Source organism: Octodon degus, unplaced genomic scaffold (assembly GCF_000260255.1).
Source record: "Octodon degus isolate 3935 unplaced genomic scaffold, OctDeg1.0 scaffold00096, whole genome shotgun sequence".
NCBI classification, from domain to species: domain Eukaryota; kingdom Metazoa; phylum Chordata; class Mammalia; order Rodentia; family Octodontidae; genus Octodon; species Octodon degus.
This window is the reverse complement of record NW_004524672.1, coordinates 10,418,333-10,440,842: the sequence shown is the minus strand read 5'-3', so window position 1 is coordinate 10,440,842 and position 22,510 is coordinate 10,418,333. Positions and strand designations below refer to the sequence as shown.

The window sequence follows — 22,510 nt, the reverse complement described above, 5'->3', positions numbered from 1 at the left end:
TTATTTATTTATTTATTTTTGTGGAACCTGGGATTGAACTCAGGCCCTTGTGCTTGCCAGGCAAGCGCTTATTCTACTGAGCCATCTCCCTAGTCCTTGCTGTCCTTTTAAATACTGCTTCTGTGCCCTTTCCCAGGATTTCTCCAAATTCAAGTGATTCAATGTCTCCAAGCCCCAGAGCTAGAAATCTCTTCTCTTCTGGCTGAGGAGATAATGAGGGAAAATATTTAGCATTTAACAAGTGTAGCAAAGAGATGTCTTCTAGGTCCTCATATTTTCTTCCACTTTGCTTCTTTCATAGGCTTGTTTCCATTTTTCTGCCCTTCCAGAATGTGAGCCAAGCTATGTTAATAGTAAATTACTTACAAAACACTTTCACATTCTTTACTTAATTAAGTTCTCACTATAACCTTATAAATCAACAGGTGCAATCTTTTCTTGTATGTTTAACAAAAAGCATCTTAATATCTTAACAAAACATTATTGTTTTTCAACATAGAAAACTCTTTAGCCTTTTGACTATGCCAAATTTAATTATCTAATATTCAGGTACCTTTTTTTTTTTTTTTTTGCAGTACTGGGGATTGAACTCAGGGCCTTGCACTTGCCAGGAAATCAGGTAGCTGTTTTCTCAGCTGAAGAGAGTTTTGTTGAGGAGTCCCAAGGGCCCAAGGGCTCTTCCCCATCCCCCAAGGGAATTTTTTTTTTTTTTTTGTGCAGTACCAGAAATCAAACCCAGGATCCTGAACATGTTAGGCAAGTACTCTATCATTGAGCTATAGCCCCAGCTCCTCTTTTTGTGTATAATAGTATTGTAATACATTAGAATTTTAATTCTTGGGGCTGGTGAGATGGCTCAGTGGTCTAAAGCACCTACTTAGAACAAGCTAAGCTAAGCAAAGCACAGGGACCGCGGTTCAATCCCCCGGCACCATATGCCAGCCAGCCCCGCCCCCTGGTGGGCTGAGCTGGCCACACACACACACACACACACACACACACCACAATAAATAAATAAATATTTAAAAAAAAAGAATTTTAATTCTTAGCTGCTTTATAAAGAAAGCAATGTTAAACTTTTACTTTTTTTTTTTTTTTTTTTTTTTTTAGAGCTGGCCAAATAGCTCAGTGGATTAAAGCACCTACAAATAGGCGCAGAGGCCTGCCCTGTCGGCCCTGCCCATGGGGTGCACTGAGACAGCAATTGAGACTGGGCATAGTGGCGCATAACTGTAATCCCAGCTCTTGGGAGGCTGTAAACAGACAGATCCCTATGAATCCGATCTAGTAGTGAGACCCTAAACACCCTGTAGACCCTTCCCTAAAATACAAAAAAAAAAAAAGAAAGAAAGAAAGAAAAGAAAAGAAAAAGAAAGGAAAGATATCATAGTATGATTGAGAGCTGGGCAAGTTATCCATGTTTCCTGAGTCTCCATTTCTACTCCATTTCATTCATTCATTCATTCATTCATTCATTCATTCATTCGTTAATGCTTATTGAGTAACTACAATACATCATCTGTCCTGAGCACCAGCGATAAAGTAGCTCTGGGTTACACAAGGGCACTGCTCTTGTGAAATTAACATAAGCAGAAAGTGTTAGTGACTGGCTATGCATATAGCTCAGAGGTAAAACACTTGGCTAGCATACATGAGGCCTTGATTTTTGAGGGTGTTAAAAAATAATGGGGGCTTTAAAGCAATAATGTCAGAAGATTAAATTGGAGGAGTATGTCAGAGGGTTAAGAGCTGCTCTTCCAGTGCAAGATCCAATATACATCAATTACATTTGTTATAGCTTAAATATGTCACTCAGACTGTGTTGGGAATTTAATCTTCAACACAAAAGTGTTGACAATTTAATATTTTTTTGAGACAAAGTCTCACTGTGTAGTTCAGGCTGGCCTTGAATTCACTTTGTAGCCCAGGATGACCTTCTGCCTCAGCCTCCCAAATGGTGGGATTACAAGAATGCACCACTGTGCCTCGCCTTGTTACAATACAGAGAGGTTGAAAGCCTGAGAGGCAGGACCTCAAAGAGTTGATTAAGTCTTGAGGGCTGGGGCCAGGGAGATAGCTCAGTAGAATAAGTGCTTGTCTGGCAATTGCAAGGGCCTGAGTTCAATCCCAGGTTCTGAAAAAAAAGTCTTGAGGGCTCTGCTATTATGAGTGTGGGTTAGCTATCAAAGCCTATGTGTGTGTTCCTGATTAAAGGATAAATTTGGCTCCCTTCCTGTCTCTTGCTCTCCCAAGTGTTCTCTTGTCCTTTCATCTTCTGCCATGGGATAGTACAGAAAGATCCGCACCAAATACAGTCCCCTCAATCTTGGATTACCAGAACTGTAAGAAGTCTGCTTTTAGGGATGGGAAGATAGCTCAGCAATGTAAGTGCCTGCCTGGCAACCACAAGGTCCTGAGTTCAATCCCTGGTACAAAATAAATAAATAAATAAATAAATAAATCTGTTTTTAATAAATTAGGTGCTCAGTCTATAAAGCAAACTGAGACATATTTATGCTCTGCATCTCTTGATGAACTCTGTTTTTGCAATTGATAATCTATGAGCTTCTTTTTTTTTTTTTTAACGGAATCAGGGATTGAACTCAGGCCCTTGTGCTTGCCAGGCAAGCACTGATTCTACTGGACCATCTCCCCGGCCCCAGTGAGCTTCTTATTTGAGAATCAGTCACTAGTTATATGACCATGGCAAGTTACCTAACTTCTCATAGCACATTGTGTCAGTGAGAGCATCAAGTGAAATGTTGCATATAGTATCCTTGACATAGAGCAAATGCTTGTTAGTCATTGTTATTATTTTATGAAACCAACCTTGAGAAGCATGAGGGTTATGGAAAGTGCATTAGTCACTTTCCTGTCACTAGGACAAAATACCCCAAACCCACCAATTTAAAGGATGAGAGATTACTTGGCTCATGGTTTGACATGGGTTAGGTCTATGGTTGACTGGCTTGAAGGCAGAAATGGCATGGTAGGAGAGCATAGTTGAGGAAAGATACTCAACCCATGGCAGCTGGAAAGCAGAGAGGAGGGAGGATCCAGGGACAAGAATATAGTTTTCTAAGTCATACTCCCACTGAATCTCCTTTTCCAAGAGCCCTCCACCTCATAATAGCACATTTGGCTATGAATTCATCAGTTCCCCCATGACCTACTAACCTCAAAATCCTGGCTACTGAACATGTCAGACTTCTGAGACTATTTTAGATCGAAGCCATAAAAGAAGGGGTAACAGTCCCTGTCTTCAACAAGAGTGTAGTTTAAGGAGATTTTGATAAATGCTTCCCAAAATATCACGTGGGAGTGTTGATGGTAGGGAAAGATCCTCAGGACCTAGATCACACAGCTGTGTAGCTCAAGAAGGAAAACACAGATATCTTAGCCATGTTGCTAATGAGTCTCTCTGACTTTGAATCTTTCTAGGCTTCAGTTTCCCAGCTATAAAATTAGCCTTTCACACTGGATACTGTTGTATCCATTATGATAATTCAGCTTCATATGACTAATTAAATTTAGCTTTAAATCAACTAGAATCAAGTAGTACTAGACTGGGCGTAGTGATGCGTGCCTGTAATACCAGCACTTGGGAGGCTGAAAACAGGAGAATCACTATGAGTCCAATCTACATAGTGAGACCCTATAGACCCTGTAGACACTGTCCTAAATACAGAAAAAAAAATCAAGTAGTACTTAAAATGTAGTCCCTCAGGATGAAAGTCACATAGTCACATTTCAAGTGCTCATAGTCACAAGTGGTTAGAGACTGCCATTTTCAACACTGCAGAAAGAACATTTCCAACATTGTAGAAAGTCCTGTTGAACAGCTCTGAATGAGAGTGATCTTACATGTTCCCTTTAATGGTCTCTAAGGATGGGCATGATGGAAACAACAGGCACTGGTGGGGAATATTTGGGATCTAGAGGCTGAGAATAGGAACTATGTGAAAGGCAGGATCCCAGAGTGCATGGGGTGGAAGGTGGGCTGTGGGTGGGTGTGCTGGGTGTCCTGCACTCAGAGCTTCTCACTCTGGTACTCTCCATTCCACACCCTAGGCAAACTACGGCATGTGCTAAGCCTGGATGGCTTCCTCAGCTACCTCTGTTCTAAGGATGGAGACATCTTCAACCCCACCTGTCTCCCCATCTACCAGGATATGACTCAGCCTCTGAGTCACTACTTCATTAACTCTTCTCACAACACCTACCTGGTGGGGGACCAGCTGTGTGGCCAGAGCAGCGTCGAGGGATACATACGGTGCGGTGGGGTACAAAAGAGGGCCAGCTCATGAGAAGGAATCAATGTGGGAAGATGAGGGGAGGCTGTGGATAATGGGTTGATAAGTCTTGTATGGGGGATCAGGGGCTGAGCCTGGATACATGAGATACTTGGAGAACGTATTGAATAGTACTGAAACCCTATGGGTAAATGGAACTTCTTTTTTGCAACCTGGGAAACTCCCTGAATGCATAGGCCTTTGTATGTTTATTTTGGATAAATAACTGCATGTTAAAGAGAAGGCAGTAGAACAGAGGATTAGAAACATGGGTTCTGGAGTCAGACTCAGGAGTCAAATTCTGGCTCCCTGGATAGGTGCTCTGCAGCTAAGTAATTAACTTTATGCTTTGTTTCCTGTCTATGAAATGAGGATGATAATAGTGTCTTTCCTCTCGGGGTTGTTGTGAACACTGAATGAGTTAATCCATGTGTCAGTAGCCAATACATACATAGAAGTTGCTTTTATTGTGATTAACCATATATTAGATCAAATAGTCAGATCTTGTTGGTGCTAGTAACTAAACTAGTAGTTTAAAGGCATAGAAAAATGAGTGGAGCTTTTATTTAAAAATAAATGAAATTTCTAATTTTCCATTTTAGGTCTAAAAGTTGAGAAAATAAGGGACTGGGAGGGTAGCCCAGTGGTAGAACACATCCTTAGCATGTGTGAAGCCCTGAGTTTAATCACCCTTGTGTGTGTAGGGTGTCCATTTACCAAGAAATTGATTTCCCAGATTTGGTACAAGAAGGTACAACTGGAACATCAGAAATATGAGGCAGTGCGTTGTTTAGGAGTATTAGGAGTGGGGTGGGGTAGGAGTGGAGATCAGTGTGACCTGCAGCTAGATCTCAGGAAACAGAGATATCTTCATGGGGATACAGCTTGTAGGCCTTTGGATGGGCAAGTGGTACTGTCCTCTCCAGAGTGCAGAGAAGGTTCTTGGGTAAAAAATCATACCCTGACCTCCCCTGCTTTTGGGCTGTTGCTGTTCTTACAGGGCCCTGAAGCGGGGGTGCCGCTGTGTGGAGGTGGATGTTTGGGATGGACCTAATGGGGAACCTGTTGTTTACCATGGACACACCCTGACCTCCCGCATCCCATTCAAAGATGTCGTGGCTGCAGTAGCACAGTATGCATTCCAGGTAGTGGCCCAAGATTGGGAATAGCGCTAAGTGATGAGAAACAGTCTGGAGGGAAATGACTGACTCAGTTCCGGGGGGAAAGGGGTACAGGAAAGGTAACTGCAAATGGCATCAACTATATAGACAGTTTAAAGCACTGGACAGTATTAAGGGATTACAGAAGTATGTGATAGTGTTACTAGTAATCAGCAGTCAAAGAGGTAATTACTAGTGGTTAGTAACTACTACTTATAACAAGCTCTATACACTGTCTGGAAGAGGTTGGATAAGGACCCAGAACAGTGACTTGTAGGACGAGGGACAATAGGAATTTGGAGATGGATGGATGTTTGAGGATGTAGTGCAGACACATAACAAAGGGAATGACCTGGCCCTCCTACTTTGAGCCTGAAAGCCCAAAGGTCTCAGTGGGACCTGGGTCAGATTTGGCACAGGTATGAAATTTGGGATCTCAAGAGTTAATCATTACATGTGAGTAGCGTACCAGGGCATGGACCCCAGGCCCCCGAAGTTTCACTGAGTCAAGTAGCTGAGACGGAGGGATTTAGCACTCAGGGCACTAAACTGAGTAAATAGAGGGCGTTTTGATTTAAGTGTTTAGAGATGGAAGTCACAGGATTTAGAACTGTGGGTGCAGCCTCCCCCTTGTCTCTCACCAGACATCAGACTACCCACTCATCCTGTCCCTGGAGAACCACTGCAGCTGGGAGCAACAGCAGATGCTGGCACAGCACCTCACTGAGATCCTGGGGGAGCAGTTGCTGGACGTCCCCTTGGATGGGCTGCTGCCCACACAGCTGCCCTCACCCGAGGTAGGGACCTGGTCTCTTCAGTGGCTTCTGCCCTCTCCAACTGTGGCTCCTTCCTCCAGGCTCTCTTGTTACCATCTTTCTGTCCTCAGTTGAGCTATCTTGCTCTTTTCTTTTTTTTGTATTTTAGTTTTCTCTTTAATATGCCTGGGGACAATTTCATTTTGAAAGATCTAATTGAAGGTAGGATTCTATTTATAGTTCTCTATTAAGTTTCAATCGACTATTCACTGTATATTTTCCTTTCAGTGGAAGTATCTTAATTTTTTTCATGATAGTTTATAACTGATATAGGTATAGGCCATAGAAACACTAAGAAGACAAGGGAAGTCTCATCCCAGCATGATCCCAGCCTATTCCATAAAAAAAAACTGTCTGTCTGTCTGTCTGTCTGTCTGTCTATCTCTATCTATCTATCTATCTATCTATCTATCTATCTATCTATCTATCTATCTATCTCTATACCTATTTGATGCTGGATTCAGAACCCAGAACCTCACTTATGCTAAGCACATGCTGTACTACTGAGCCACACTCTCAGCCCCTATTAGGATTTTTAGGAGTTTTTTGAGACAGGCTCTCACTATGCAGTTCGGGCTGGTCTGGAACTCACAGAAATCCTCCTGCCTCAGCCTCCCAGGTGCTGGGATTACAAATGTGTGCCATCACATTCAGCCATATTATGCTTATATGCACATTTTTATTTTGTTCTTTGAGGCAGGGTCTTACTATGTACTTCAGGCTGGCCTTGAACTAAGTAGTCCAGGAAGGCCTAGAACTTGTGACAATCCACCTGCTTCAGCCTTCTGAGAGCTGGAACTCCAAGCATGCGCCACTACACCTGGGCTTATAGTCACATTTTTAAAAAACCATGAATGGGATCATCCTCCAAGTGCTGGGATTATAGGCATGCACCGGGATTACAGAATGCTCAGTCTCATTCATCATCTCAGTGTACCCCCTGGGGGGGGGGGCAGGGCCAGCACCAGTACGCTGGGGATCAAACTTCAGTCCCTGCTTAGGCAGGTGCTTTGGTCCACTGAGCTATTGAACTGGCCCTTGCTTTGGTGTTTTTAGCATCTTTCATCTTATAGAAATTTTTAAGCTTTATGTAGTCAAATCTTCTATTTTTTTTCTATTTTAGAATTCAGTTTTCCTATCACCTTTCTAGAGGCTATTTTCTTCTCATACATTTGTTTATTTATCTATTTATTTAGAGATAGGGTTTTGCTATGTACTGTAGACTGTCCTTGAATTCACTGTAGAGCCCAGGCTGGTCTTGAAATTGTGGTGAGCCTCCTAACTCAGCCTCCCTAGTGCTGGAACTACAGGTGTGTGCCACCATGCCCAGCTGTACATGTGTAAATCTTTGAAGGAGTTGTTAGTATGTCAGATGTGAGGTAGGGGCCTATGTTTATTTTTTTCCATATAGATAGAGATATTATAAGTTTGCTTAACAATAAGGGAATTCCTATGTTATGTAACAGGCAACTGATCTCTTCCTGTGGAACAGCCTGTGGAACTTTTTTCCTCTACCTTTGAGAAAATGAGATCTGCAGAATCTCAGGGAGAGACTCAGCAGACTGATAGGTCCCTCCATTTTTTTCTTCTAGCAACTTCGAGGGAAGATCCTGCTGAAGGGGAAGAAGTTAGAAACGCTTGAGCAGGATGCTGAGGATGATGATGAAGAGGAGCCAGAGTGTGACCTGGAACTACAGCAGGGGTCAGAGCTGGAGCCCGAGCTGGAGCCTGAGCCACAGGAGGAGGAGCCATTCCTTCGGAGTAAGGACAAAAAGAAGGTAGGGCAGGAGCTGCCTTCACGCCAGGGCATTTGGTTAGCATGCAGCAAAAGTTGGTTTGTGATGAGACTAAAGCCAGGCAAGGTAGAGGGCCGAGGAGAAAAATGAACCTTCCTCCTAATAAAAGGCATTAGAATGCATGTATGGCATATATATAGCTGTTTACAGATCTATTGCAATGGCTTTCTGACTTCTTTGGGCCATGAAATCCTTGTTTCTCTTGCTTTCCTTCTTTCTTCCTAACATGATCTTATACAAAAACTCAGTAAACAAAGTAGGTAAATGCAAAACGATTCTAATTGGAGCTCTCATTTGGCTCTGCTGGACCCCCTAGGTGCTGGACATATCTTTGTATGGGTCATTCTCTTTAAAGGCTAGTTTGAAAACCACTGAGTGTGTGTAACACTATTACACTGCCTAAAAAGGAGTCACTGAAATATTTGCTGTGACCACAACCATAGTGGGCTACCTAGAGAAAGCTTCTTCCTTGGAAAGGATGAAATCTGAGTTTGGGGAAAGGCCAGAAATAACCAGAGATGAAAAAGAAAGAACTGTGAAGTGGGAAAGCGGAGACTCTGAGAAGGCTGTGCCAGCTTGGTCCGTGTATCTCCCTATGGGGAGCCAGAAGGCTGAGGTGTCACTTGTTGGGCCTGTACAGTCCAGGTTTGAAGTCTGCATTGTCTCTTCTGTGCACTTGCTTGGTTCATTCACTGACTTCTACCATACACCATTCTCTCTGGTGTTTAACCTGCTACTGTGTTCAGGGTTGGAAATGGGAATTCAGGAGACAAATCCAAATATATTACTCTGTGATTCTCATAGCTTTCCAGGTGTGAATTCTGTGACCATTTGTATACCTTGACATATCTGTCTGGATTCATGAACATTTTGACAAAAGGTTATTGTTTGTAAAACAGAAGTAGGCTGAGGCATGAGGATTGCTGGGAGCTTAAGGCCAGCCTGGTCTATATAGCTCAAGGCTGGCCTGAACTGCACAGTTAGTCCTTGTCTCAAAAAAACAAAAACAAAAACAAAAACAAAAAAAGCACAAAAACCAAAACAAAATACTACCACCCCCCAAAAAGAGAGAGAGAGAGAGAGAGAGAGAGAGAGAGAGAGAGAGAGAGAGAGAAGAAAAAGAAGTAGGGAGGATGATGCTTCTGTTTAAAAATAAATACCTATTATCTAAAAGATAAATAGAGCAGACTCGCCAGGCTCAGAGGCTGAAACCAATCCCAGAACAATATGCAGAATGGCTTGCTGGGCATGGTAGCTCACACCTATAATCCCAGCATTTGGGATTAAGGCTAAGGCAGGGCAAGCCCAGGCTACAAAGTGAGTTCAAGGCCATCTTGAACTGCATAGCAAAATCCTGTCTTAAAAAACACCAAAAAAAAAAAAGAATGTCTTTATTCCCATTCCCATCCCCAGGTTGTGAAGTGCCCGCTGTTTTGTCCGCCTATCTGTTGTCAGATTATGACCCAGGCTCCTATTCCTGATTCTGGGTCTCTTCTCTTGCCTTTGAAGGTGAGGCAGGAGGGAGAATGCAGTGGGGAGGCAGTGGGCAGAGGCTCAGGTTGGATGGCTGCTAGCTTCTTCCCTCACTGACTGCTGAGGACTCAATTCTACCTTCTTCTCTACTTTCTCCCCCAGAAATTCAAGCCCATCCTGTGTCCAGCCCTCTCTGCCTTGGTTGTCTACTTGAAGTCTGTCCCATTCCACTCCTTCTCTCACTCAAGGGACAACTACCACTTTTATGAGACATCGTCCTTCTCTGAAAACAAGGCCAGGAACCTTGTCAAGGAGGCTGGTCAGGACCAAAATGGAAGGACAGGGAGGGAAAAGGGTTGGGTAGGTTCACACCTCATGGGCAGGAAGGTAAGTTTCAAGAAAGAGGATAAGAGAGTTAGAGAGGAATAAAGGTGCTAAGAAAGTCCTTAGAGGAGCGGAGGGAGATGAGTGGGGAATAGTGAACACTAGGCAGCAGGGACGAAAGCGAGGGAAGGTGGGCTGGCTGGAGCAGAGTAGCATGTGAAGCTTTCTGGAACCAGCCTCAGCTGTCAGGGAGGAGTGAATGAGTGGGCAGGCTCCTTGGGGGTGAAGGAAGTGAAAGGATTTGCCCCACTTCCATCTCCATCCCTACACCATTTACAGGCAATGAGTTCGTGCAGCACAATACCTGGCAGTTGAGCCGAGTGTATCCCAGCGGTCTGAGGACAGATTCATCCAACTACAATCCTCAGGAGCTCTGGAATGCAGGCTGCCAGATGGGTGCGAAGGCCACAGGAACCTGGAGGGGTTGGTGTGGGTGGTACTGGTGGAAGCTAAGTTCCTTAGGAGAAGCAGGACTAGAATGCTTCAGAGTGTACTAGGGTGAGAGATTCTATCTATGGGGATGGGGTGGAAGGTCCCCGATGTAAATTTTCCCTTTCTTCTCCTGGGAACCCTAGTGGCTATGAATATGCAGACTGCAGGGCTTGAAATGGACATCTGTGATGGGCTCTTCCGCCAGAACGGTGTCTGTGGCTACGTGCTGAAGCCAGATTTCCTGCGTGATGTCCAGAGTTCCTTCCATCCTGAAAGGCCTATCAGTCCTTATAAGGCTCAGATCCTATTAGTCCAGGTATGATGGGAAGAGATACTGATGGGAAGAATCTGAGGTGGCTGGAACTGAAGTGGAGGAAGAGGCAGCTAGGCTCCCCAAGTGTGTGACTGGTTGAAAATTTGCAAGAGGCAGGATAGCCTAATTGTTAACAGCATAATCAGACTTTGGAGCCTGCTGTCAAGCTTTACATCTACCCAGTTTTGTAACATTGGACAAGTTCCTTAGCCTTTCTGTACCTGTGTGTTCTCCTGCAAAATGGGGGTAATACTATTGTCTACCTCCCAGGGTTGGGAAGATTGTAGCAGTTAAGCTCAAGTGTCTGTAACTCCTGGCACATAGTAAGAGGCTGTGCTGCCATCTGCATGCCTACTTTCAAACCTCCTTAATTTGTTATATTTAAAACGCAGATTGGATATACAAATATGTAACCCATGGAGGTGTTTTGTAAACCAAAAAGCGATAGTACAAGGTCCTGTCTTCTCAGGGTGAAAGCTGAGTAGGGGCGGGGCTGAGCAGGAACTCACAAGGTTCCAGTGACCTGGTTGCAGGTGATCAGTGGTCAGCAACTCCCCAAGGTGAACAACACCAAAGAGAAGTGCATCGTGGATCCACTGGTGAAAGTGGAGATCTTTGGCATCCATGCAGACACAGCCCGGCAAGAGACCAACTATGTGGAGAACAATGGTGAGAGACTGGGTGGTGCTGGGGAAGGAGGTGGTTGGAGCATGGCTACTGTCTCCCTTCTGTCCTGCCCTCTTCAAGTATGGTTCGGTTCTCTGCTCACCCCTCCACTATCAGGAGAGAGACAGTATGGAATAGTACAAAGAATCCTATCCCCCATAGGCTCAGGTGACTTGGGAAAGCTTTTTACCCATTCTGAGCTTGTTTCCTCATCTGTGAAATACTAACTACCATCCAGATTAAATGAGAACACAGGGAAAACAACTCAATATGGGAAGTTGCAGGAGATAGTGACTGTTTCTTTGTTCCTTCCTACTCCCACCTTAGGCTTTAATCCATACTGGGGACAGACACTGTCCTTCCGAGTCCTGGTGCCTGAACTTGCTATGCTCCGTTTTGTGGTAAAGGATTATGACTGGAAATCCCGAAATGACTTCATTGGCCAGTTCACTCTGCCATGGACCTGCATGCAACAGGGTGAGATGGCCAACATGCCCTGGCCAACATGTCCACTCTTGGCTGTCCTCCTAAGACTGTCCTTTGCCTTTTTCCAGGTTACCGCCACATACACCTGCTCTCCAGGGATGGCACCAGCCTCCATCCAGCTTCCATCTTTGTGTACATTTCCATCCAGGAAGAAATGGAGACTGAATCCTGAGGTGGGTACTTCATACAAGATTGGGGCTGGCTTTAGATAATGAGAACCTGGAAGAACTGCTTCCAAGAGAGCAAGTAAAGGTGACATACAGTAAAAGTCTTAAGATAGTGCATTACCAGGCATGAAATTACCTTGCCCTTCCTAACAAGCAAATCTAGGACTTTCACCCCCCATCCCTTATTTTCACAAGCCTTTTGGTATCTTTCCTGCCCTTCATCTTTTTTATACTACGCTGGAGTTCCTCCTTCCCACTGCTGTAGGCTTCATCTCACATCCAGACTCACCACTAATCTCTTCCATCAACTCTGGTGTGAAGACAGATTGCAGCTGGAAACCTAGAGGAGCTTGGATCACAGAAACTTACAGAAGTATTACCCTTTCCACTCCTAACTTCCTCTAAACCCAGAGCCAAGGGAAAGATAAGTCAAGGATCAAAGCTCCTCAGGAGAAGGTTGGGTAACGAGACCTGACCCAAGACTGTACTGACTTTTCAGACAACACTGCATAGCCCCAAGTCCCCACTGGACTGCTCCTCTTGATCCCACTGGTGTAAATAGAGCTTCTGTCTCCAATTTGGCTCCTGTATGGTCTGTCACTGCTGGGGCGGTGCAAGGGTTGGGGGGACATTTGGGATTTATTTTGTTTTTATTTTTTATTTTTTTAAATTTATTGTGTGTGTGTGTGTGTGTGGCCAGCTCAGCCCACCAGGGGGCGGGGCTGGCTGGCATGTGGTGCTGGGGATTGAACCGCGGTCGCTGTACTTTTGCTTAGTTTAGCTTGTTCTAAGTAGGTGCTTTAGACCACTAAGCCATCTCACCGGCCCGACATTTGGGATTTAGATGGGAAGTGAAAAGGTAGAGTTGTGAGCTTTCCAGGGCCTTCCTGCAAGTGCTGCGTAGGAATGACACAGAAGAGGCTTCTAAGAGGCAGGACAAAAGAAGACAAAAGTTTATGTGGTCCTGGCCCATTGGAGAATTACCCTGAAATAGTATTGGTTTATGGATGTGTAAGCATAATTATTAACACTTTTGTTAGTGTTCCTAGTATGTCAGAAGATCAATTACATAATGAAGCAGTCAGGACTATGAAAACTCAAGAACTGAAGATTTACCTCCCCAGTCACTTGTGCTTTCATTTCTTAGGGCAGATGCTGAGCACTGCAGTCTTCAGACCAATGGTGAACTAAAGGTACTTTCAGGGAGACTTAGTGGGTGGCAATCCTCCTTGTACAGGCAAAGGAGCTTAGGAGAAAGGCAAGGGATAGGAGAGGCTCAAGGTCAGAGAGAAGACAGACTGTGATCTTTTTCAGAACTATCTCCAAGGTAAGATGGAAGACACAAGGAAGGTGCAGAGGTCTAAGAAGACAGGGATAGGTCTAGATGATAGAATGGAAACAACAGGGAGCTGGATGAGTCCATAAGCTGGTAGTTGTTTTGTTTAACATGCTTTATAGAGCATTAGGCACAATAGCACATGCAGTTAGATACAACTTAAAGATGCTGAAAGAAAACAGGAACTGATACAGTAAAAATATTATTAGCTTTTTCCCCCTGGTACCAGGAATCAAAATCAGGACCTTGTAGTTTCCCAGGCTGGCACTGTGCTGCTGAGCTACATCCCCAGCCCATGACACAGTAAAAAGGAAGAGAAGACAAGTAGATAAAATCAGGACCTTATATACAGGGACTCTGGTAGAGTGATAGTGCAGAAACTGGGAATTCACAGGTTAAAAATACAAGGGGCCAGGGAGATGGCTCAGTGGAATAAGCACTTCCCTGGCAAGTGCAAGGACCTGAGTTCAATTCCCGGTTCCGCCAAAAAAAAAAAAAGTGCACTTCAAAAAGAAATCAATGTTTTGGCTCATGTCTCTTCTTTATACAGCCATTAATTTCAAAGTACTATGACTAGAGTCCCATGGGGGTTATAGTTGCACTGACAACTCATAGCCAGTCCTTCCTTAGGCCCTGAGCACCTCAAGTGGGCTCTGATCCCTATCTTTGGCCTAACCAGCTCCCATCTGGGAGGCAGACTAGGCTCAGCCCTCAGGTCCAGTGGAGGGAGTGGCAGGAGCAGGGGGACTGGGGTCTTCCAGCTTCACATCATGCAGATGCACGGTGGGAGTGGTGGGGTCTTTGCCCACACCCTGGTGTGGGTCGGCCTGGTCAGGGTGGTGCCTGCGCACATGCTTGACCACTTGGAACTTCTGCTTGGCCTTGTAGCTGCAGAGACGGCAGAAGAAGGGGTGGCGGTCGGTGTGGGTGAGGGCATGATGGCGCAGACCGGCAGCCCAGCGAAAAGCACGGTGGCACACGTTGCACACGTAAGGTTTGGCTTCACTGTGCTTGCGAAGGTGGGTGCGCAGCAGGAAACGTGTCTTGAAGGCCTTGCCACACTGCTCACACATGAAAGCCCGTGCTTCTCGATGTCGAGTCTCCCGGTGTACACGCAGTGCATCGGCCCGGTTGGTGCAGTACTCACACTCAGGACACTGGTATGGCTTTAGTCCTATAGGACAGGGAATAAATCACAATGGGGCAGGCAATAAGGGCACTGTGATACTGGGATATAAAGAACACAAGCAGCAGGCTATATAATGATCATATCTTTGGAATATTGTTGTCTTGTGTGGTATTTCTGTGTTTCTCAGCACAGCCATTGCTTACACAGCAGTGGATTTTAATGACCATGATCTCTAACCAACTAGTCACCTGATAGGAATGAGTGCTCAAATATTACAGGTTATCAAATGGGAAATTCTCTTTATTTTATTTTATTTTTTTGACAACTCATACATGGGAAATTCTTTTCTTCGGAACTGAGGATTGAACTCTTACTGAGCCATCTCCCTGGCCCCGTCAAATGGGAAATTCTAACCCTCTTTTGATCACAGGATATTCAAAGAATTTGGGAATTCATTTAAACACAGCTCCTGTTCAAATCAAAAGGTAAAAGAATGCTTAAGAGACAAGCAGTAAAAATAAAAGTAGCATTCGTAGAAGCTTGAAATGTATCTGATTAGTTCTCCAAGTGGGGGAGTATATGCAATAATCATAGGCACATAATCATTAATCCTTGAAGGAGAACCTCTGATTCCATACCCAGGAGATGATAAGGGCAAATTAGAGTAAGAGAATTTTCCACTTTCTTCCCCATAGTTACAATAACAGTACGGGAACCGGGTAGACCTCACGGAAGCCTGAATTGAGGTTCTCAATGGGAAGAACAACCCTGTACCATAATTACCTGGGAAGCCTTTGCAGTGTACGTGTGCCCTTGGGTTTAGCCCCACTCTATTTCTGATAGCTATTTAGTAAGTTGGAAAGGCATATGATATACACTTTTTCAGCCTACCCTCTGACTCCAGTGTAAAAAATGATGTTGCTCTGAATCTGAACAAGAACACATATCATTTCAATGAGGTCAGGATTACCAGAGAACAGAGGAATATTTTAGGTCTGTCAAAACTACCCAGACTTGGGGCCAGGGAGATGGCTCAGTGGAATAAGCATTTCCCTGGCAAGTGCAAGGGCCTGCATTCAATCCCTGGTTCCGCCAAAACAAAAACAACAACAAAAAACTACCTTCCCTAAAGGGGGCTGAGGAGATGGCTCAGTAGAATAAAAGCGGGCCTGAGTTCAATCCCCGGTTCTGCCAAAAAAAAACCTACCCAGACTCACCTGTATGCTTGGTCATGTGATACTTGAGCTGGTTGATCCATTTGCACTTGTAACCACACTCGGGGCACAGGTACTTCCGTTCCTCCTTATGGATCCGCATGTGGTACTAACAAGAGAAAGAGCATAGCATAACATGTATATCCCATGGTAATCAATGGATAGGGAGGTAAGGGTGAAAAGGCAGAGAAACTGTTGGCAGGCAATCCTGTTCCTAGCTCCCATCCTATCTACACTTAAATTATTAACTGGGTCCTCCAGGATGGCCATTCACCTAACCTATTCAGCCTCTTCCTAGGTCTGCCCTTTCAGCTCTGGTACTTATTAGCTACGTCCTTGCATGAGTGAATCCCAGATTCTTGGTAATCTATAAAAGAGTACAAACATCCCTCTCTTATCTTTGAAAGAATTAAAATTACAGTGCTGGGTAAACAGTAAGTGCTCAATAAATGTTATTATCCAGATATCCCCAAATTATTATATGCCTTTATCGATAGTAAGCATATTTTATTCAATCTTACCTTTGTAATTCTCTAAAGTTGGTAAGTATTATCCCCTTCTTCCAGATAAGCCTTAGAGAAAGAACTCATCCAAAGTCACAGAACTAATATTTGGAAAAGTCAGAGTTTGAGGACCCAGAGCCTACACATTCTCCATTCCCTGACCCAGGTGCCTCTGACCTTACCTTGAGGCGAGACGGGTCTGCGCAGGCATAGGCGCAGAGATGACAGCGGTAAGGCTTTTCCCCTGTGTGGATGCGACTATGCCAGGTGATTTTCTGCCGGTTCTTGGTGCTGTAAGCACAGTCAGTACACTTGTAGAGTCGGGTGCCCCCATGCCCTTTTACATGGTGATCTAGTACCAACTGATGGTGACAGGCAAATTCACAAAAGGGGCAATGTAGAGGAGGCTGGACGGTGTCCCCATCCCCATTAGAGGCCTCAGTTGCTGCAGAAGTCTCCTCATGCTGTTCCAAGTAATGCTTCACCAGGCCTGCCCTCTCCCGGGCAGCAAAGTCACACAGCTGGCAGCGGTGGCTAAAATGCTGCTGCCTCCGGTGCTCATCCAGTGCAGGTCGGCTAGGGAAGGCCTCCTGGCAAGCCACACACTCCAGCCGTGGGTGCTGTTTACGGGTGTGTCCTCGCAAGCTGGCAGGGCTGGGACATTGCAGCCCACAGTGGGAACATTGCAGGGGACCTTCGGCAGCCTCGGCAGGTGAGCCAGGGGCAGGGTGTGAGGGCTCCGGGTGTCGGCGCAGAGCATGCTGCTTTAGTGCTGTCTCAGAGCTGAACTGGGCCTCACACTGGGAGCAGGCAAAGGCTGGGGTACCTTGGTGGCAGCTGTTGACATGGCGAGTGATGTCGTGGCGAAGATAGCCACTATAGTCGCAGAGTGGACAAAAGTGGGTAGGTGTCTTTTCATGTACTCTTAGCCGATGCAAGCGCAGCTTTGAGTTGGTACCAAATGTCTGAGAGCAGGAGCTGCAGGGGATGCGGCCAACACCTGTGTGTCGGGACTGGTGAGCCTCCAACCTGTATCGCCTGGTGGTCGAAAAGTCGCAGAAAGGACACTGATGTGGCTTTACTCCCTCATGTTTGAGCCGCCGGTGCTGTTGAAGGCATCTGTTTTGCTTACAGGTGAAGCCACAGTCCCCACACTGCAGAGGGGGCCGGGGTCCTCGGGCTGGAGTTGCAGCAGGGTGCTTTCGCTTCTGGTGGAGCCTCAGGGCAGCAGCTGTGGGGGCACTAAATGGGCAGAGGCCACAGTGCAGCTCTGCAGACTGCTCAAGGCGACAGCCTTGGGTTTGGTGAGTCTTCAGGGCGCATTCCTGCTGGCAGCTGAAGGGACACATGGGGCAGGAAAAGAGGGCCACCTTTTGCTTCTGAGATGCTGAAGCTGCGACCCCATCACCAATGATGGGTTCAGTTTTTCCAAACTCATTACTCAGGGGAACAGAGTTCCCATTGCTCTGGTAGGACCCTTGCTTTCCTCCACGGCCACGCCCTCCCCGGCAGCCTTCGGCCACGTGACAGGTTATAGAGGAGAGCCGGGAACAGAGGAATGTGCATGAATTGCAGTGAAACTTGCCCTGCTCAAAGTGGAATCTCTCAGGGGTCTCTGTGGGTGAGGAGTTTCCTGTAGGAGGGACTGGGAAGTCAGAGGGTGTGGTAAGAGGCTCTACTTCTGACTCCTTGGGAAGCTTATGAAGAGCATCTTTTTGAAACAGTAGCTCTTCTTCTACTGGTGCAGGTGGGGGCTTCCTGCCTTCTGCATCCTCTGAGGCCTGGGTTCCCTGGGGCTGAGGATGCAGTGGGATAGGAGTATCTGTTCTGGGTAAGGTCTGGTTCTTTCTGAGCAGGACAGGGCACTTCTTCAGGAGGTGGGTGCTGAGGCCACGTTGCTGCTTAAAGCTAGCCCCACACTTAGGGCACAGCAAGGGCTCTCGGTGGCCCTGGCACCCTGTCCTAGAGTGCAGATTCAGGGCTTTCTCCCGGCGAGTGACAAAAGGGCAGTGTGGACAGCGGAAAACTTGGCCCTGTCCCTGGATCACTACCATCTGCACCCGGCCCTCCAGCACTAATGCTTCTGCTTGTTCTTTGTCCTGCCTCCTTAGAGCCTTGAGGAGAGACTCTGACTCAAGAAACTGAGGCAAGGGTGCCAATTCAGAAGGGGGAGTTGCCTTGAAGTTTTCTACCCAGCTGTTAGTGACCTCCTCTGAGGATAGAGTTCTGGTGGGCTCAGGGATAGGCTTTTCTAGAACAAGTTCTTCAGCACCCAAGCTTGCAGTCCCAACACTTTCAAAGCCAGACACTGTTGGTGCTTCTGGCCCATCCGGCCCTTCCAGTCGCACAGGCCCAGAGGAATCCAGGTTCCTGAATTCTACAGGGGCTGTTTCATTGAGTTCCTCAAGTGGTGGCTCAGCCACAGGTTCCAGCTCTACACCCAGGGCCTCTAAGTGCAGTGTGCAGCTGCCCTCCTCCACTTCTGTTGGACTGGGACTGCCAACCAGGTCATCCTCATGGAGAGCCTCACTGCCATTCTGTCTCTTGGTGCTGCCCTCCTCACTAATCGCTGGCAGGGCCTGGTCCAAGTGGGGATCTACCACAGTCCCAGGTTCATGGCTTGGGTCCTCAGGCTGGACAGATAGCTGGCTTGAGGGTTCCAAGTCTGGTGGGGGTGCCAAACACTGTTTGGTCCCTCCTGGCTCTTGGCTAGCATCACGGAGATGCCAGATTTGGTCCCCAGGCATGTAGCCATGGATCTTCCGCTTGTGGAAGAAGAGAGTGGTGTTGCTGAAGGTGCGGTAGTCACAGAGGGCACAACAAAACTCACGGAGACGGGTGTGCTTGCAGTTCTCATGGCTCAGCAGGGCCTGCTTATGGCGGCTCTGGTAGCTGCAATAGCGGCAGGGATAAAGTGGGGCTGGTGTGCCAGGGTAGTGCTGGGAAGCCATGTGTTTCTGCAGCTCATACTTCCGCTTGCAGGCAAAGGCACACACCTCACACATCAGGGACTTGCCCTGGTGTCGAAGCTTGTGGCTACTCAGCTGATCAGCCCGATGGCAGCGATAGGAGCACTGGTTGCACTGATACCTGGCAAGGAAGGAAAGGAGGAAATCACAAGAATCAAGCAGCGAGCAGCCACCAAATAAACTCTATAGGCCAGATTCTACATTTATGAATCATTTAACTCACCTTTCTACTACCCTAGGAAATAAGCAGTTCTATTTTATAATCAAGACCAAGGAAAAGGTTAATAAACTGCTAAAGGACAGTTCCAAAAGAAGTTGAGGGGCAGACAGCCTAGCTTCAGGGCCAGCATTCTTTTTTTTTTTTTTTTTGGCAGAACTAGGAATTGAACTCAGGCCCTTGCACTTGCCAGGCAAGCGCTTATTCTACTGAGCCATTTCCGCAGCCAGGGCCAGCATTCTAACCCCTACTCTGTTGCTTCCTAACATAATCATGTGGACTACTAAGGTGACAAAGCTATATCCACAGGGCAGGTTTTCTGTGTCCATGCTCCCACAAAGGCATGAAAGCTGTAGAGAAACACCCTACATAGCTGTACCCACAGGTCAGAGGACTTCCCTGAAGTTGGAAGTGGCTGGGATTGGTGTCAGAAAGTAAAGATTCTATCCACATTCCTGACTAAAACTCTATGAACTCAAGCGACACCTTAGTCTCCAGGTCTATCCTCTAGGTCTGAATTCCCTCCCTTTGGCCCAGACTGTTCTCAACACAAAGAGTTAGTCACAGGACCAAAGGCCAGCTGTAGGCAATGACAATGAGTGTGGTAGGGCAAGATGTTGGATCCAAGAGGAGGCTAGTTTGATAGAAGGGTCTCAGGATAAGGATGCAAGCATGTGTGTGCTCATACCTGAGGTCACCTGCGTGTTTTCTCATGTGCACACTGAGGTAATGCTTCCACTTGGTAACATAGCCACATTCAGTACACATGTAATCCTTGGTGTTGGAATGGGTCAGCATGTGCTTGGACAGGTAGCTCACGTCTCGGCAGGTAAAGTCACATAGCTCACACTTGTGAGGCTTCTCACCTTATGTGGGGATGGGGTGAAAGGGGAAAGGGCACAGATCAGACACAAATCAAGTGAGTGGCCAGAGCAGTTCCTCCAGCAAAGCTGTCCTGATTTAAGACAGGAACAAAAACTTCATGGGCTAAGAGGTGGAAAACTTCACAATAATCAAAGTTCTTCATAGCCCTCTCAGATAACTGTTCCCCCGAATGCAGTACCAATGAAGAGAGGAGGAAAGTAATGATTGAGCTTTTCAGAACTAGCTCTAAAGTACACTCTTGATTTGTTATACAGTTTGTTTGCTCTATTAATGGTCAAGTGTTCCATTTTGCCCAATTTTTTCTAGTTTGCTGGAACACAGAGAAATTAGGGAATCAAACATGGGGGTTGAGAATTTTGACTCTGGATTCCATTATAGTAGTAAGAACTAATAACCAATATTTATATACGTAATGCTATGTGTGGATATCTTTCTCAATATTTTATAAAAATGCCTCCATAGTGTCACTGGATACTATGAAGCAGGTATTATCATCACCCTTATTTTATGGACAAAAAAACAGGCACAGAGAAATCTATTGAGTGGTAGCTCATACTTGTTAGCTTTGAGCAGTCTCAGTTTGTCTCAAAAAGGGATCAAGAAAAAAAATATATTTATGTATTTGGTACAGGGTCTCACTATGTAGCTCGGACTCATAGTGATCGTATTTTCAGCCTCCCCAGCACTAGGATTACCGGCATGTGCCACCACACCAGACTCGGTTGCCAGTTCAGCTTTCCCAGGGGCAGGGCCAACATGGCATGCAGGATAGGAGATCAAACCCTGGTCCCTGAGCTTGCCTAAGCAGGTGCTTAGTCCACTGAGCTATCTCATCAGCCCAGCAAGAGAAAATATCGACCTCACACAGTTGGTATAGTAAATGAGCTATTCTAAAGTTGTTGGTGATGCCCAGCATGAACTCAAGCATGAGTTGTCCAAGTAGTTGGCAAGACCTAGTACTAATTCTGGGAGGCAGTGGCAGGAAGATTGCAAGTTTGAGGGCAGCCTAGATAACTTATTTAGATTCTGTCTCTAAATAAAAAGTTTTAAAAGGGCTGAGGATGTAGCTCAGTGCAGAGGCCCTGGAATCAATTCTCAGTACTTCAAAATGAAACAATACGACCAAACAACAACAAATATCCTGAGTCTCAAATTCTGGGGGCTGTATTACTTCAGGACCCCTCCCTGTTCACGCAGCCTACTTCCTGTGGTAACAACATGGAGTTCTGGTTCTGACTAGCTGTGTGACCTTAAAGTAGGTCTAAATTTAACTTTTCAGAATTTGTTATTTGTGTTTCCCTGCCTTACAAACCTGTCATAGATTAAATAAATATAAATAAAAGAACTCTTTAAATTGTATAACTAAGCCCGGGTGTGGTGGTGCATGCCTGTAATCCCAGCACTAGGGAGGCAGAAATCAGGAGGATCACTGAATCTAAGCTGCATAATGAGACCCTGCACAAAAAACAAAACAAAACAAAAAACAACTTAAATTATATAACTATACAAGGACAAAGTATTAGGAAAAGCCTGAAAAAACCAAGAGACTGGATAAATCATGTACAGAAACGAATAGTTCAATGGGAACAATGGTGTTGTATAAAACTGTTTAAAAGTTATCCCAAATGAATTCTTTTTTTTTTTTTTTTCAGAGCCAGGGATTGAACTCAGGCCCTTGTGCTTGCCAGGCAAACACTTACTCAACTGATATCACTATCTCCCTGGTCCCCCAAATGAATTTTGATAGAAAAAATTTTCATGTCCTATCAACTCATTGATGTTTACATAGATCACAAAGGGGATGAAACTACAGCAGGAAGCCTGATTTTGCCGTTACCTAAAACCTTAGTGATGCTGATAACCAACTAAGAATATGAACTGTGACGGCACATGCCTATAATCCTGCTGCTCCAGAGGCTGAGACAAGAGAAATAAAAGCTTGAAGCCAAACTGGGCAACTTAGACACAATCTTAAAAAAAGAAAAAAATAGGCCTGAAGCTGTAGCTTAGTGGTACAGTGCTTGTCTTAGTATGTACAAAACCATGGGTCCAATCTCTAATGCACACACACACACTGATGTGAAATAAGTACAACTTGTAGGTCACTGGGAATGATCCTATTTCCATGTCGTAGGGGGCCTGGCCATAGCTCAGTTCTTTAAGTGGCTGCTTCCACAAAGCTGTGAGCCTCAGGTTGCTGTAGTTCGACTCCCCCAACACTCCAGCCAGACAAACCATGCCTGAGGGCATTCAGAGCAAAAAAACAAAACAAA

General features: G+C 45.6%; 2 protein-coding genes across 9 annotated transcripts in view; one reads left to right on the top strand and one right to left on the bottom strand.

Moving 5' to 3' along the window:
• Positions 1 to 22,510, top strand: part of Plcd4 (phospholipase C delta 4) — a 38,481-nt gene that overhangs the window by 11,528 nt on the left and 4,443 nt on the right. Inside the window, exons 7-17 of one of the 3 annotated variants that reach the window (XM_023723018.1) lie at positions 4,072 to 4,273; positions 5,293 to 5,437; positions 6,097 to 6,249; positions 7,860 to 8,045; positions 9,699 to 9,855; positions 10,200 to 10,316; positions 10,496 to 10,668; positions 11,199 to 11,334; positions 11,659 to 11,808; positions 11,886 to 11,990; positions 12,310 to 12,554. In XM_023723018.1, coding sequence (XP_023578786.1) covers positions 4,072 to 4,273; positions 5,293 to 5,437; positions 6,097 to 6,249; positions 7,860 to 8,045; positions 9,699 to 9,855; positions 10,200 to 10,316; positions 10,496 to 10,668; positions 11,199 to 11,334; positions 11,659 to 11,808; positions 11,886 to 11,989 — 1,523 coding nt within the window. In that variant the 3' untranslated portion in view covers position 11,990; positions 12,310 to 12,554. Of the gene's footprint in view, positions 1 to 4,071; positions 4,274 to 5,292; positions 5,438 to 6,096; positions 6,250 to 7,859; positions 8,046 to 9,698; positions 9,856 to 10,199; positions 10,317 to 10,495; positions 10,669 to 11,198; positions 11,335 to 11,658; positions 11,809 to 11,885; positions 11,991 to 12,249; positions 12,555 to 22,510 lie in introns of those variants that run through there. The other 2 variants (XM_004638244.2, XM_023723019.1) reach the window with 2 other exon arrangements.
• Positions 13,825 to 22,510, bottom strand: part of Znf142 (zinc finger protein 142) — a 21,578-nt gene continuing 12,892 nt past the window's right edge. For all 6 annotated transcript variants that reach the window (XM_023723013.1, XM_023723015.1, XM_023723012.1 and 3 more), the window contains 4 exons: positions 20,041 to 20,218; positions 16,349 to 19,256; positions 15,667 to 15,772; positions 13,825 to 14,494 (listed from right to left, as the gene is read on the bottom strand). In XM_023723013.1, the coding sequence (XP_023578781.1) occupies positions 14,025 to 14,494; positions 15,667 to 15,772; positions 16,349 to 19,256; positions 20,041 to 20,218 (3,662 nt within the window). In that variant the 3' untranslated portion in view covers positions 13,825 to 14,024. The remainder of the gene's footprint in view (positions 14,495 to 15,666; positions 15,773 to 16,348; positions 19,257 to 20,040; positions 20,219 to 22,510) is intronic.